Raw genomic sequence first — 13340 nt, 5'->3', positions numbered from 1 at the left:
TTTTGTACAGTTTAAGTGATAAAGATGCCATTATGAAGTCAAGTCATAAGTTGGTGAGATGCCATCCTATATAATGGGGGGAAGTCGAGACTCGTCCAATATGTTATAAAGGACGAGCGGTGTAGGGTCTCATCAAGGTGGTTCAATCTCCATTTTTTTTGCACAAGTTGGTGAACCACCACAATAATTGCTCCCTTACCCCAATTAATGGTGGCTGCTCCACTTATAAAAAAAAACCATTTCTTTTATTAATCCTTGTACCATGTCAAAGTTATGCATTAAATCCATATACTCGTAGTTACATCTTACATCCCATCCAGAAAACAAGATTTGGCCAAACGCAAGACAACATGAGGCGGACTCGCAAGAATCAACCATGTTAAAAGAGAGTATTGTTCTCCTCAGAGATCACGAGTTCGAGCAGCTACGTCTGCATGGTATGTACGTTGTTAATAACTAAGAAATAATCTAAACAGATACTACCTAATAATCACCCGGACTAATAAGAAAAAGAATCAACCATGTTTGTCGGCTCAAAGAATCCCAATCAACATCATGTGAAACTTGAACATAAAGATTCTCATCAGAAAAATAAGCAGAAGTTTATATTCTTTTATTTTATCCTGAGACTCCTATTCATACTTTTGTAATGTTCAACATATTTAGCATAGGTAACAAAGTACAGCTGACATTTGATTGTTGCGCATCATCGAGTCAATTCCGCGATAGTTATGTTTACAGGCAGCTACTATGACTTCACACGGTTTATTATTATATTAGCTTTTTACATTGAAAGTAACACCATGATCATTCAAGTATGAGTAGGAAGATATTACCAGGTAGTATACCAGTGACAGTCCGATAGACAAAGAACAAACTCTTCTTTACATGATGTGCCTCATCGATAAAAGACTAGCGAGCTTATACGTACCGATAATACCTGCCGCTCTATATGTATTTGCTCCATTGCATTAAAATCTGATTTAACAGACTTAGGGGCTTTCACAGAACTCCATTTCCTGTACCACAAAAGTAAAGACACTTAAAATCAGATACAACTCGAAGATCCAAGGGAGAAAGAGGCTAATTAAGTTGGCGGCTTCCTTTCTTCTAAACCCAACAGACAAAACTTGGCACTTATTCTCATTCACGATGTTACAGAATTTACCCTACACCCCATGGCCTAAAATATACAACGGAGACTGGATGTAGCATTTTAGAATGAGTAATTTGGTGTACTCTAAGTACCTTGCCACATATCGGACACCTTTCACTCCTTTCCAACCATTCGTAAATACAACCGAGATGAAAATGGTGTGAGCAGCGAGCAGTGATTTTAGGATTTTCTGAGGTATATTCTGCAAGAAAATAATCACTGATGTACATAATCATAACTTTGAAATGCTAAAATGAAGTTTCCTTTTTTGATCCAACTATTACGACTTCTGCCCTACTAAAATCTTACTACATTCCTATTTCGAAAACCAATGAGCATACCATTACAACCACAAAACAAATTTTTTCCATCTTTCAAGACAGAAAACTGCAAAATTACCATCAAGACAAGTAGGGCAGACATCCTCGTCTTCAGCTGAAGGCTGCAAATAGTTAGGTCCTTTTGCAACTTTTGGTGCCAAAGTTCTCTCTGATAACTCAAGATGAGAAATCTTAGAGTCTTCTTCTACCTCAACTCCATTCCATTTCCTCCCAATACCCAACGGTTCCACACCAGAGCTGCTTGTATTTCTTCTTAGTGGTTGTGTTTCTTCTTGAAAATGAGTCGCAGACTTATCACGCCTAGAGACCAAGCCATCACGTTGCAAGCGAGAGTATCTCTGCTCAGCATCGAAAGGAATTGATCTGGGTGTTGTTATATGCGTTTCATTGGCTGAATCATCTGAGATTGCAGAAACAATCGCTGTTGACGACAGAGAAGCTCCTTGAATCTGGGATGATACAGATTGGCCATCCAATCTATGAAACAGAGCACCATACTGCAGATCAAAGAAGAAATGGAAAATTAAGAAGTTATTTCATCAAGCTGAATTGAGGTGTAAATATATGACATTGCAAAAGCAAGAAAATTAACACACTTACCTTTCAAGAGAAACACGGTACATTCACAATCTTCGTATTGCTAATTTAACATCTAAAGAATTTTATGGAGTATTTACAAGCTTTACACATGCCATTCTTAAAAAAAAAAATTCATGCAAACTGAGGTTCAGAGAAATTAACAAAGTGACATTAATCTGCTTTATACCTTACATTAATTTGCTTAAGAGACATACCCCGGTGAATAGCTGATAGAAGAAGAATCTTAGGCAGATGCAGTGCCTATATATTGAATTGCTAGGATAAGCATATTCTTCATAGTCATCACCACATGAACAGCAGCAACAAACACCCATTTCTGCTTGCGATGTATGTATTTCCGATTATACAATTCGAGAAATGCCTTTAGAGCTTGCATAGAAATTCATTAAAAATCGTTCAGCTTCATTCCTGATAAACAACATTTCCAATGGAATTGAAGGGGGAAAAAAGAATGAAAAGCAGGTTCAGCTTACACAAGGGAGAAAACAGAATCTTGCTATATCTCTCGTCGCAAAAATCGTTCAGTTCATTTGCTATATCTCTCTTCGCAAAAATCGTTCAGTTCATTGGCGTTTTGACTGTCCGAATTTCAACCCTCGGGAGAAAAGTAATCTGATATATAGATAACGAGGGAAAAATTAGGAATATAAAGCTAAACAGCAAGACAAAGCCAAGAGAGCTTCATTAACAGCCTGATGGATGCCCTACAATTCGGGATTTTCTTTCATGATAAATCGAATCCTAAAATTACTCCATTTTGTTTTACCATAACCATAGAAGTCCTCTTCAACAATGAGTTAAACTCACAGGTTAAAAAGCAAACACGTTGAAGTTTGAACATTATTTGTCCTTCATATGCAAATGAAACAGCAAAACTACCAAGAAATTCGCAATTCCAGAGTCAATGACTATACTTATCAACAAGCAAAACATGCAATCTACTATCTTGTTCTGGACAAATTAAGCTATAAAGCAAAGCTCTTTCACCCCCAAAATAGTAACTTTGAAAAGAAAACAATATTATTCTCATCGCATAAACAAAAAGTAATGGGAAAAAACCGAAACAATACTTACCCATCATCGACTATAAGATCAGCATTTTGAAGATCGCAAATTTGTTATCAAAAGAGCAAAAAGAATCAGAAACAGAGTTAGGGTTCCTATAAGAAAGACAAAAAGAGAGAGATAGAGAATAGAGGGGAAGGTTCTACTTTTTTTATATAAAGCAGACGAAAATATATGCCCAAGACTCAGACAACCTAACGAGCGGCGTAGGATGAAGGTAAGGGGAAATTGCAAAAAAGAAAAAGGCAAAAAGCGCGTGGAAGGGGAAAACGGGGGATTGACTGGAGAAGGTGAAGGCTAACTGTAAAGAAATGAATTTGGTGATGGATGTAGACAGTGGAGTGGGCCAGCTTATCATTAGGATATTCATTTTAATCTCTCCAACTTAACACTTGATTTTTAATTGCCGACACCTACATGTTTTTAAGGGTAAAATATATTTCCGCTAAGCTATACATCTCTCATATTTTACTCACAATACTTTTAATTTTTTTAATTTATTCATTGATCTTTTAAATTATTTTCGTTTGATCACTTTAAATTTTTTTATTATTATTTTTTATGACATGAATTTATTATTATGATTTAATATAACTACCGTCGGCCACTGTCAACTGTCGTAGACAGTAGTAGTTTGGTCACAAATTACATGGATCGATTTGTCTTGACCCACTGAATCCAAATCTGGTGGTTGTTTCATCAGAAATGTCTCAGAACTCATGAATCCCGACTGAAACGTTTTTACTTCCTCTCTTTCAATCTCTAATTCATGGACTTCAGAGCAAGTTCCGACAAAATGGAGGACAGGTTCGAACTCAAGGTATTGAGACAAAGCGACCCATGAAATTTGGGACCAAACGACCACCGCCTAATACGGTCGACGGTGACGTTTGACCACCTTTTATTTTTATTTTACATTTTTAATTATTTTATATTAAATAAAAAATACCACACCGTACATAAATAATAATAAAATAATGTAGAGTGATCAAAACATGAGTAATTTAAAAGTTCAATGAGTAAATTGAAAAAATTAAAAGTACATTTAGTAAAATAGGAGAGAGTATATAGTTCAATGAAAAATGATATAATTTACTCTCTTTTTTAATATTCTCATATAATAATATTTGTTCATAATATTTTTTAATTATCAAAAATAAATCTATATCTTATAAATATAACTGTTTGAAGTCGGGATTTCAAAGAGAACAACACTTTCTCTAATTACTGAGGTTATCCAATGGGTTCACACTTATGATTTATTGAAAGGTTAGACTACTTTTTAATAGTACAATGTAATTGTAAGGTATAATACATTTAAAATATTTTTTTAATTATTGATAATATATAAATCCTACATACACATTGCTTGAATGTGAGAGTTTTAGGATAAAACATCATTCCCTTTTAACAACGAAATAGTTTGCTGATTTTTTATGAAATTTTAAACGATAATGATTAATAAATTAATATTTTAAAACATTAATATTTTAATAAATCAAACGATTAATTCACCAACGGAAGTTGATTGTACATTTCACATTGAAAGTACTCTATTTGTATCATTTAAATTATAATTAAAGAACTCAATGTACCCGTCATAAAATAATTTTTTTATAGATAACTTGAGTTCAAACAATTATATATATATATATATATATATATATATATATATAATGAGTTATGATTCACTTACATAATGTAAATATTTTTAGTTTTACATAGATTTAGGATCGGTGGAAGAGTGAAAATAGATAGCTGAGATTGACTTTTTGTTTTCTTTTTCCAGTGAATGTCTTCTCATTTCATACTGTTAATCTCAACCATCTATTTTCACTCATCCAACGGTCTTAAATTTGTATAAAACTACAAGTGTTTTACATTGTGTAACATGATAATATCCCATATATTATAAATAAATAGTAATTACAGGAATTCGAAGTTGAATATGCATTAAAATTTATTTAAATATTATAAAGTTATAAATATATATATAAAAATAATATTTGTTTTAAGATTCCACTCACTATTTTAAGTTTCTTTTTTAAATAGTATGAGATGATAATAAAATATTTAATATCTATTCATAATATTTTTAATATGTTGACAATGCACATATCTTACAGACACAATTATTCAAACTCAAAACTTTTAAGGAGATTAATCTTTTATTTTTCCATTAAAATCACTTGATGAGTTCATCAATAAGTTTAAATTGAAGAAACTGTTGGTTTCGTTGGCAAATTTTGAATCTCACATTGGTTTTGTATGAGGATGGAAAATTCTTTTGTTATAAATAGAGCCCTCATCCTCCTTAGTTTAACATCCCCACAAATATAAGCCTTCTTCTATATTAAAGGCTATTTGTACTCTTTCTCTCTCTTTGTAATATTTCCTCTATTAGTGAAATATTATTTTAGTAGTGTTTGAGGACTTAGGCATAATTTTGGTCCAACCCTGTTAAATTTTGGTGTTATCTTTTATGTCTATTTAATAGCTATTGTTGGGTATAGTTGTTGTTAATTATTGTCCTATTAAAATTACTTGTCTTGGTAGTTCTGTCTAAGGAGAGTGGGTTTTAAGAGGGATCATTGTGACCCCTCCACTCTTTCCTGGGAATCTACCTTGGGGTGATTTTTAGTACAATCGTTTTCACACTAGTCACCTAGATAATAGTTTTCAAGGTGAATTTGTTATTATTGGTGGAAATTAACCCGAATTCCACAACAATTGGTTTCAGAGCTCTTGGTTTATTTTAGTATGCTCTGTGGTTGCGACTTAGGCTGATCTTCCACATCAGAAAAAATTTCCTTGGGCTAATTGACATTCCGCATTGACAGCTATTAAATAGAATTTGTAGCATAAATGGCAGACGACACAAAAACATCCACATCGTCGTCAACAACTTCTTCATCTTCAATTTTGGCAAGAAATGTTGTGACAAATGTTAGATTTGCAGTGGAGATTTTTTATGGCACCAGTCATTTCGACATGTGGCAAAGTGAGGTTCTATATGTCCTATTTCAGCAGGGTCTAGACATTGCTATTGAAGGAGAGAAACCAGATGATGTTGAGGAGAAAGAATAGAAGTGAATCAATATATTGACATGTGGTACTATTCGATCGTGTCTTTCTAGAAAGAAAAAGTATGCATTTTCTAAGAAAACTTCTGCAAGTAAATTGTGGAAGGCAATGAAGGAGAAATTTTTGAAGAAAAGTAGTCAGAACAAGCTCTACATGAAAAAGAGATTGTTCCGCTTCAACTATGTACCAGATACCACTATGAATGATCACATTACTGGCTTTAATCAGCTGGTGACTGATCTGATGAATATGGACGTGACTTTTGAAGACGAAGATCTAGCTCTGATGTTGATGGGATCACTTCCTGATGAGTTTGAGTATCTTGAAACTACTATACTTCATGGGAAGGTTGAGGTAACACCCCCAACCCATATCCGACCCGGGTAGAATCCGAGGTGTCACATTTACTAGTCAAAGCACATACTTTTATAAAAACCATAGAAAATTTAAAACTTCTATTCTATAAAGAAATTCTTTTACACAACCATGTTAAAATCTTAACATACTCTATCAGAGCATACATATTTAATGACTTAATTACATGCCAATATACTAAATTACATAACAAAACATACTTTACAAAATATTACTGATCTGAACTTTGTGCGGATATATACTGCTTTACGGATCCGAAGCTTGATCTTCTGACTTATCCACACCTACGTGTAAGACACTTACACGCTAAGTCATGGACTTAGTGAGACATGTAATTGCACAATGTAAACTAACAAAAGCATTCATATGTCATATAATACACATCATAATTACATACTTATTGAACCAATCCTTAACATGTTTATCATTACTTATTTCCTTGTAATTAATTATATTCTATCATATGCATATACTTAACATAAACATATAATATAACTTCAAACACAACAATACATGAATAATTACTATGATCCTATCATACATAACCACATATCAATTCTACATGTCACATATCACATGTACCATTTCACGAGAAACATACCTATCATTATATCCAATTATATTTTATTTTCAAAGTCCATGCACACTACTGAGAACTTAAGGTATGTGAGTACATAGAGGTTGTGCACTATGTTGTTACCACAGCTCGTATAAATCCCACTAGGGGCGCGTAGAATTTGTCCCGAAGGACCACGTAGATGTCCCGAAAGACCACATATAACACATATGTTCCGAAAGACCACATATAACACATATATCCCGAACGACCACTATGTCCCGAAGGACCGCGTAGACCCTCGACTCTTGGCATGCTAACTATACCTATAGCTCCAATAACACATGACATGGGCATTATCTTTTACCTCATTACACATTCACATATCCATATCACATAGTTCTTTCACATAGCTCCTTATCAGATTTCATATGATCATATAGTCACGTAGTTTACTTTCACGTAGCATTTTCCATGAAATTCACATTATTCGTCCTTTTCACACATGGTCACATCACATATACCTTTTTCTCATATGCATATAACATATTATTTCTTATCTTTTAACTTATATTACATATGCATGTAATTTTATGTCTTATTATCAATATCTCATAGATCACTATTATACAACACATGTTCGCATATACATGTTCTCATACAATCCCTTCATTCAATTATAACATCTAATATATCTTATTATACTAACATGTATTCATGTCATTCATTTTATATATATAACATATCATATAGCATTCTAATAGAAGCACATATGAGTCATATTATTTTATATATATTTTATCATATATCTCATGATCACATGACCTATTATCATAATACAGACATTTACATAGTTCACACATAAAAATGGATTCAACAATTAAACATGTGCATTTACTCATATACCATACATCTAACACCATATCACTACATATTTATGCTTTACTACTTATATCATATAATATCGGAATTGGACTCATCGCAAGTTTTAATTCCTTAACATAACGTACACTTACTATCATGTACTCACATGGTCTAAATGAACACTCTTAAGCTCTTATTTTCTTTGCGTATCTTACTCTGCAGACCTATCTGAACTTTGCTTTCGATCGATGTCTACACAATCATATATTCATACTATCAGTATTCCATTGATATACTATAATCTATAATTTCTTAGACTGAAAGAAAGATTTATTTCATTTCCTATTGAAGTGCATCGGTACATTATATCATGCATCGATGCATCCCTTAAAATGTGCATCAATGTACTACTCATGCATCGGTACACCAATCACCTTTGATGTTTTCATTTTTAAGGGGGTGCATCGATCCACTCCTTATGCATCGATTCACTAATGGCATTCGATGTTTATTTATTTGAGAGTGCATTGGTACACATTGAATGTGCATCGATGCACACAACCCAGAAATTACATCTTGAGCACGAAAATGTCTTGTTTTGACCCCAAATTCTACTTATTAATCATTCCGTATACCTTAAAACTTTTCTATACATATATAAACCTTTTTATAACACTATAACACTTTACCATCTCCCATAATCCACTATAATTCTTGAATCAAAGAATTTCATTAAATTTTCCATGTGTTCTAAATTCAATTCTATCACCTCTAACTTCTTAATTAACCCTTTGACAAGTCAAATATATTCTTGGAACTTCAAAAACCTTTTTATAAAAAAAGTTCATTTCTTAACTCTTAATAGAAATTCCTTTCTAATTCTTTCCTCTTGGTGTTTTAAGCTTATATAAACTTTCTTTAAGCTTATATAACACTCAAAGAATAAAACAAAACTCAAATATTCAAGAATTAACCATCAAAATTAAAACTCATCTTTGAGGCTTAAGCATGAACACACGGGAAGAAGAAAGAAAGAAGAAAAAGAAGAGTTCCAGATAACTCTCCAAACCCACATGTTTCATTCTTATAAAAGGGAGAAAATATCTTTTAAGCTAACATTACCATAATGCCCTTATAATCCTTTCATATTTACCCTTTCATCCAATAATGAAATATTCATATTAAAATTCTTGAACTTTCAATTTTTCCTAAATTGATCCCCAAATTTTAAAAATTCTCATTTTTATCACTAACCCTGATTTCAGGATGTTACAAATCTCCCCTCATTTAAAGAAAATTCATCATCGAATTTTCACTTTACCTTGAGATGAAACAATCCTTTATAATACTCAATAATTCTTATCTTACCCTTACTATTAACCTTTACTCATATACAATTCTCCTTCGATACTCAATATATAAATATCTTCCTTACTCATTCCATAAACAACCTTCATACAACTTATTTGCTTGGAAATCATATATTATTAATTCTTAACAATTCATTATTTCTTGCTTCTAATCAAATCTATTAAAACCAAACTATTTTACCACAGTATCGAAATTTACCTGCCAAAATCTCTAGGTCATCAAAATCTTCATCAGTCCTTAAATTATAAACTTGGACAGGTAGTTGCATATCATGTTGAGTGAATGACTCAGATCGATTCCTTCTACGACCTCTACCTCTATTTCGTTGAGGTACTGTAATAGATCTTTCTCTTTGCATTGCCTCCTCAGTCATAAGTGGACAATCTCGAATAAAATGTCCAACATTCCCACATCTAAAACAAGCTCCGGAGATTACTCTATATACCCTTGTATGATTCTTTCCACAATATGAACATTGCCTGACTTGACTGAGATTTTATCTTCTATCAATAAAATTATCTGATTCCAACATATCTTGAGTTGGAGGATCCCATACCCTATTTTTCTTGGATGGATATGAGCTCGACGAAGAACCATCCTTTTAGACTTCTGAACTCTCTGTTCTTTAAATCTTTCATTCTGAGCTCTCTCTAGAGCTTTAGCTCGGTTAACCACTTCTTGAAACGATGACAAATTCAAGGCTATCAGCAACTCTCTTAGCCTAGGGCGTAAAACCTCCATAAACCAGTCACATACATCCTTCTCAGTCGGAATAAGCTCAACAGCAAAACGACTTAACTTATTAAACTCACATTCGTATTCATACACTGTATAATTCCCTTGCTTCAAATTCAGAAATTCTTGCTTCATCTGTCTAATATATTGATCACCAATATACTTACGATTGAATTCTTCCAAAAAGAATAACCAAGTCACTTGATCACTTCTTAATCTCATGGTGACATTAGTCCACCATATTTTAGCTTGTCCCCTTAACAAAGAAACTATTCCATCTAATTTCTCCACATCAGAACAGTGGAGGCCATCCAACATAATCTTAACATCATTCAACCAAAGATCCGCAACAATCGGATCTTCCTCAGCTTCACCCTTAAACTCAGGTGCTCCTAAACCTTTCAATTCCTTAGCTATATTCATTCGAGGAGCTGAGGGTGTAGAGGGTTGCAAACGTGACATAATAGCATTTAATATTCCAAAGAATAACCATTGATCTCTCACTGGTACTTCTGGAGGTGTTTGCTCTTCACCATGCCTGTCCAGGGCAGGTGAATTGCTACTACCCTCAGGTCTATTACTTTTTTTACTTCGAGAACTTTCACGATTAGACATCTAATACATAACAATATAACTTTATTAGAAAATAACATACTCATTACTCTATCAGATCAAAAACTTTAACTTTTTGATGGCATGTATACCTTTTTAAAATACTTTTAACTTCGGTTTAAGCCTAAAATCGGCTAAACCTTAGCTCTGATACCATTAAATGTAACACTCCCAACCCGTATCCGACCCGGATACGAATCTGAGGTGTCACATTTACTAGTCAAAGCACATACTTTTATAAAACCATAGAAAATTTAAAATTTCTATTCTATAAAGAAATTCTTTTACACAACCATGTTAAAATCTTAACAGACTCTATCAGGGCATACATATTTAATGACTTAATTACATGCCAACATACTGAATTACATAGCAAAACATACTTTATAAAATATTTCTGATCTGAACTTTGTGCGGAGATATGCTGTTTTACGGATCCGACGCTTGATCTTCTGACTTATCCACACATACGTGTAAGACACTTACACGCTAAGTCATAGACTTAGTGAGACATGTAATTGCACAATGTAAACTAACAAAAACATTCAGATGTCATATAATACACATCATAATTACATACTTATTGAACCAATCCTTAACATTTTTATCATTACTTATTTCCTTGTAATTAATTCTATTCTATCATATGCATATACTTAACATAAACATATAATATAACTTCAAACACAATAATACATGAATAATTACTATGATCCTATCATACATAACCACATATCAATTCTACATGTCACATATCACATGTACCATTTCACGAGAAACATACCTATCATTATATCCAATTATATTTTATTTTCAAAGCCCATGCACACTATTGAGAACTTAAGGTATGTGAGTACATAGAGGTTATGCATTATGCTGTTACCACAGCTCGTATAAATCCCCACTAGGTACGCGTAGAATTTGTCCCGAAGGACCACGTAGATGTCCCGAAGAACCACATATAACACATATATCCTGAAGGACCACTATGTCCCGAAGGACCGCGTAGACCCTCGACTCTTGGCATGCCAACTATACCTATAGCTTTCATAACACATGACATGGGCATTATCTTTTACCTCATTACACATTCACATATTCATATCACATAGTTCTTTCACATAGCTCTTTATCATATTTCATATGATCACATAGTCACGTAGTTTACTTTCACGTAGCATTTTCCATAAAATTCACATTATTCATCCTTTTCATATATGGTCACATCACATATACCTTTTTCTCATATGAATATAACATATTATTTCTTATCTTTGGAATTGTCTATCTAGCTCAGTTGGTAGAGCACAAGGTTCTTAACCTTGTGGTCGTGGGATCGAGTCCCATTGAGGGTAATTCATAAAGGAGGTCTTCCATGGAAGCTGCTCTGAACCTGGCGTTGGGGGCAACTTACTACCGTACCTCCTCCTTACCCCATTACATATGGGAATAGGGTCAACTAATTTTTATTTATTTCTTATCTTTTAACTTATATTACATATGTATGTAATCTTATGTCTTATTATCAATATCTGATAGATCACTATTATACAACACATGTTCTCATACAATCCCTTCATTCAATTATAATATCTAATATATCTTATTATACTAACATGTATTAATGTCATTCATTTCATATATATATATCATATCATATAGCATTCTAATAGAAGCACATATGAGTCATATTATTTTCATATATATTTTATCATATATCTCATGATCACATGACCTATTATCATAATACATGCATTTACATAGTTCACACATAAAAATGCATTCAACAATTAAACATGTGAATTTACTCATATACCATACATCTAACACCATATCACTACATGTTTATGCTTTAGTACTTATATCATATAATATCGAAATTGGACTCATCGCAAGTCTTAATTCCTTAACATAACGTACACTTACTATCATGTACTCACCTGGTCTCAATGAACACTCTTAAGCTCTTGTTTTCTTTGCGTATCTTACTCTGCAGACCTATCTAAACTTTACTTTCGATCGATGTCTACATAATCATATATTTATACTATCAATATTCCATTGATATACTATAATCTATAATTTCTTAGACTGAAAGAAAGATTTATTTCATTTCCTATTGAAGTGCATCGGTACATTATATCATGCATCGATACATCCCTTAACATGTGCATCGATGCACTACCCATGCATCGGTACACCAATCACCTTCGATGTTTTCATTTTTAAGGGGGTGCATCGATGCACTCCTTATGCATCGATGCACTAATGGCATTCGATCTTTATTTATTAAAGAGTGCATCGGTACATATTGAATGTGCATCGATGCACACAACCCAGAAATTACATATTGAGCACGAAAATGTCTTGTTTTGACCCCAAATTCTACTTATTAATCCTTCCTTATACCTTAAAACTTATATATATTTATATAAATCTTCTTATAACACTATAACACTTTACCATCTCCCATAATCCACCATAATTCTTGAATCAAAGAATTTCATTAAATTTTACATGTGTTCTAAATTCAATTCTATCACCTCTAACTTCTTAATTAACCCTTTTACAAGTCAAATTC

General features: G+C 32.9%; 1 protein-coding gene across 3 annotated transcripts; it reads right to left on the bottom strand.

The window, feature by feature from the left end:
• Positions 1-558: 558 nt before the first annotated feature.
• Positions 559-3517, bottom strand: LOC120151121 (E3 ubiquitin-protein ligase At3g02290-like). 3 transcript variants are annotated; one of them, XM_039163666.1, is made up of 6 exons: positions 3172-3517; positions 2570-2709; positions 2292-2433; positions 1556-1994; positions 1249-1358; positions 559-1019 (listed from the first exon to the last, which is right to left on the bottom strand). In XM_039163666.1, exons 3-6 carry the CDS (start codon positions 2409-2411, stop codon positions 993-995), a joined length of 696 nt encoding a protein of 231 aa, XP_039019597.1. In that variant the 5' UTR covers positions 2412-2433; positions 2570-2709; positions 3172-3517; the 3' UTR covers positions 559-992. The 3 variants fall into 3 exon arrangements, with proteins under 3 accessions (XP_039019597.1, XP_039019596.1, XP_039019598.1); XM_039163665.1 differs by having other exon boundaries at positions 2292-2466; positions 2571-2709; positions 3172-3515; XM_039163667.1 differs by lacking the exon at positions 2570-2709 and having other exon boundaries at positions 2292-2466; positions 3172-3516.
• Between the last annotated feature and the right edge of the window lie 9823 nt (positions 3518-13340).

The sequence above is a fragment of the Hibiscus syriacus genome, unplaced genomic scaffold, assembly GCF_006381635.1.
Source record: "Hibiscus syriacus cultivar Baekdansim isolate YM2019G1 unplaced genomic scaffold, ASM638163v2 tig00111027_pilon, whole genome shotgun sequence".
NCBI classification, from domain to species: Eukaryota; Viridiplantae; Streptophyta; class Magnoliopsida; order Malvales; family Malvaceae; genus Hibiscus; species Hibiscus syriacus.
This window is presented reverse-complemented; position numbering and strand designations above follow the sequence as displayed.

Coding starts and splice junctions, on each gene's coding strand:
- LOC120151121 (XM_039163666.1), bottom strand. CDS start 2,411: ATGGGTGTTTGTTGCTGCTGTTCATGTGGTGATGACTATGAAGAATAT. Junction 1,359..1,555: donor CTGCCCTACTTGTCTTGATG/GTAATTTTGCAG, acceptor ATTTTCTTGCAG/AATATACCTCAGAAAATCCT. Junction 1,020..1,248: donor GGTGTCCGATATGTGGCAAG/GTACTTAGAGTA, acceptor TTTGTGGTACAG/GAAATGGAGTTCTGTGAAAG.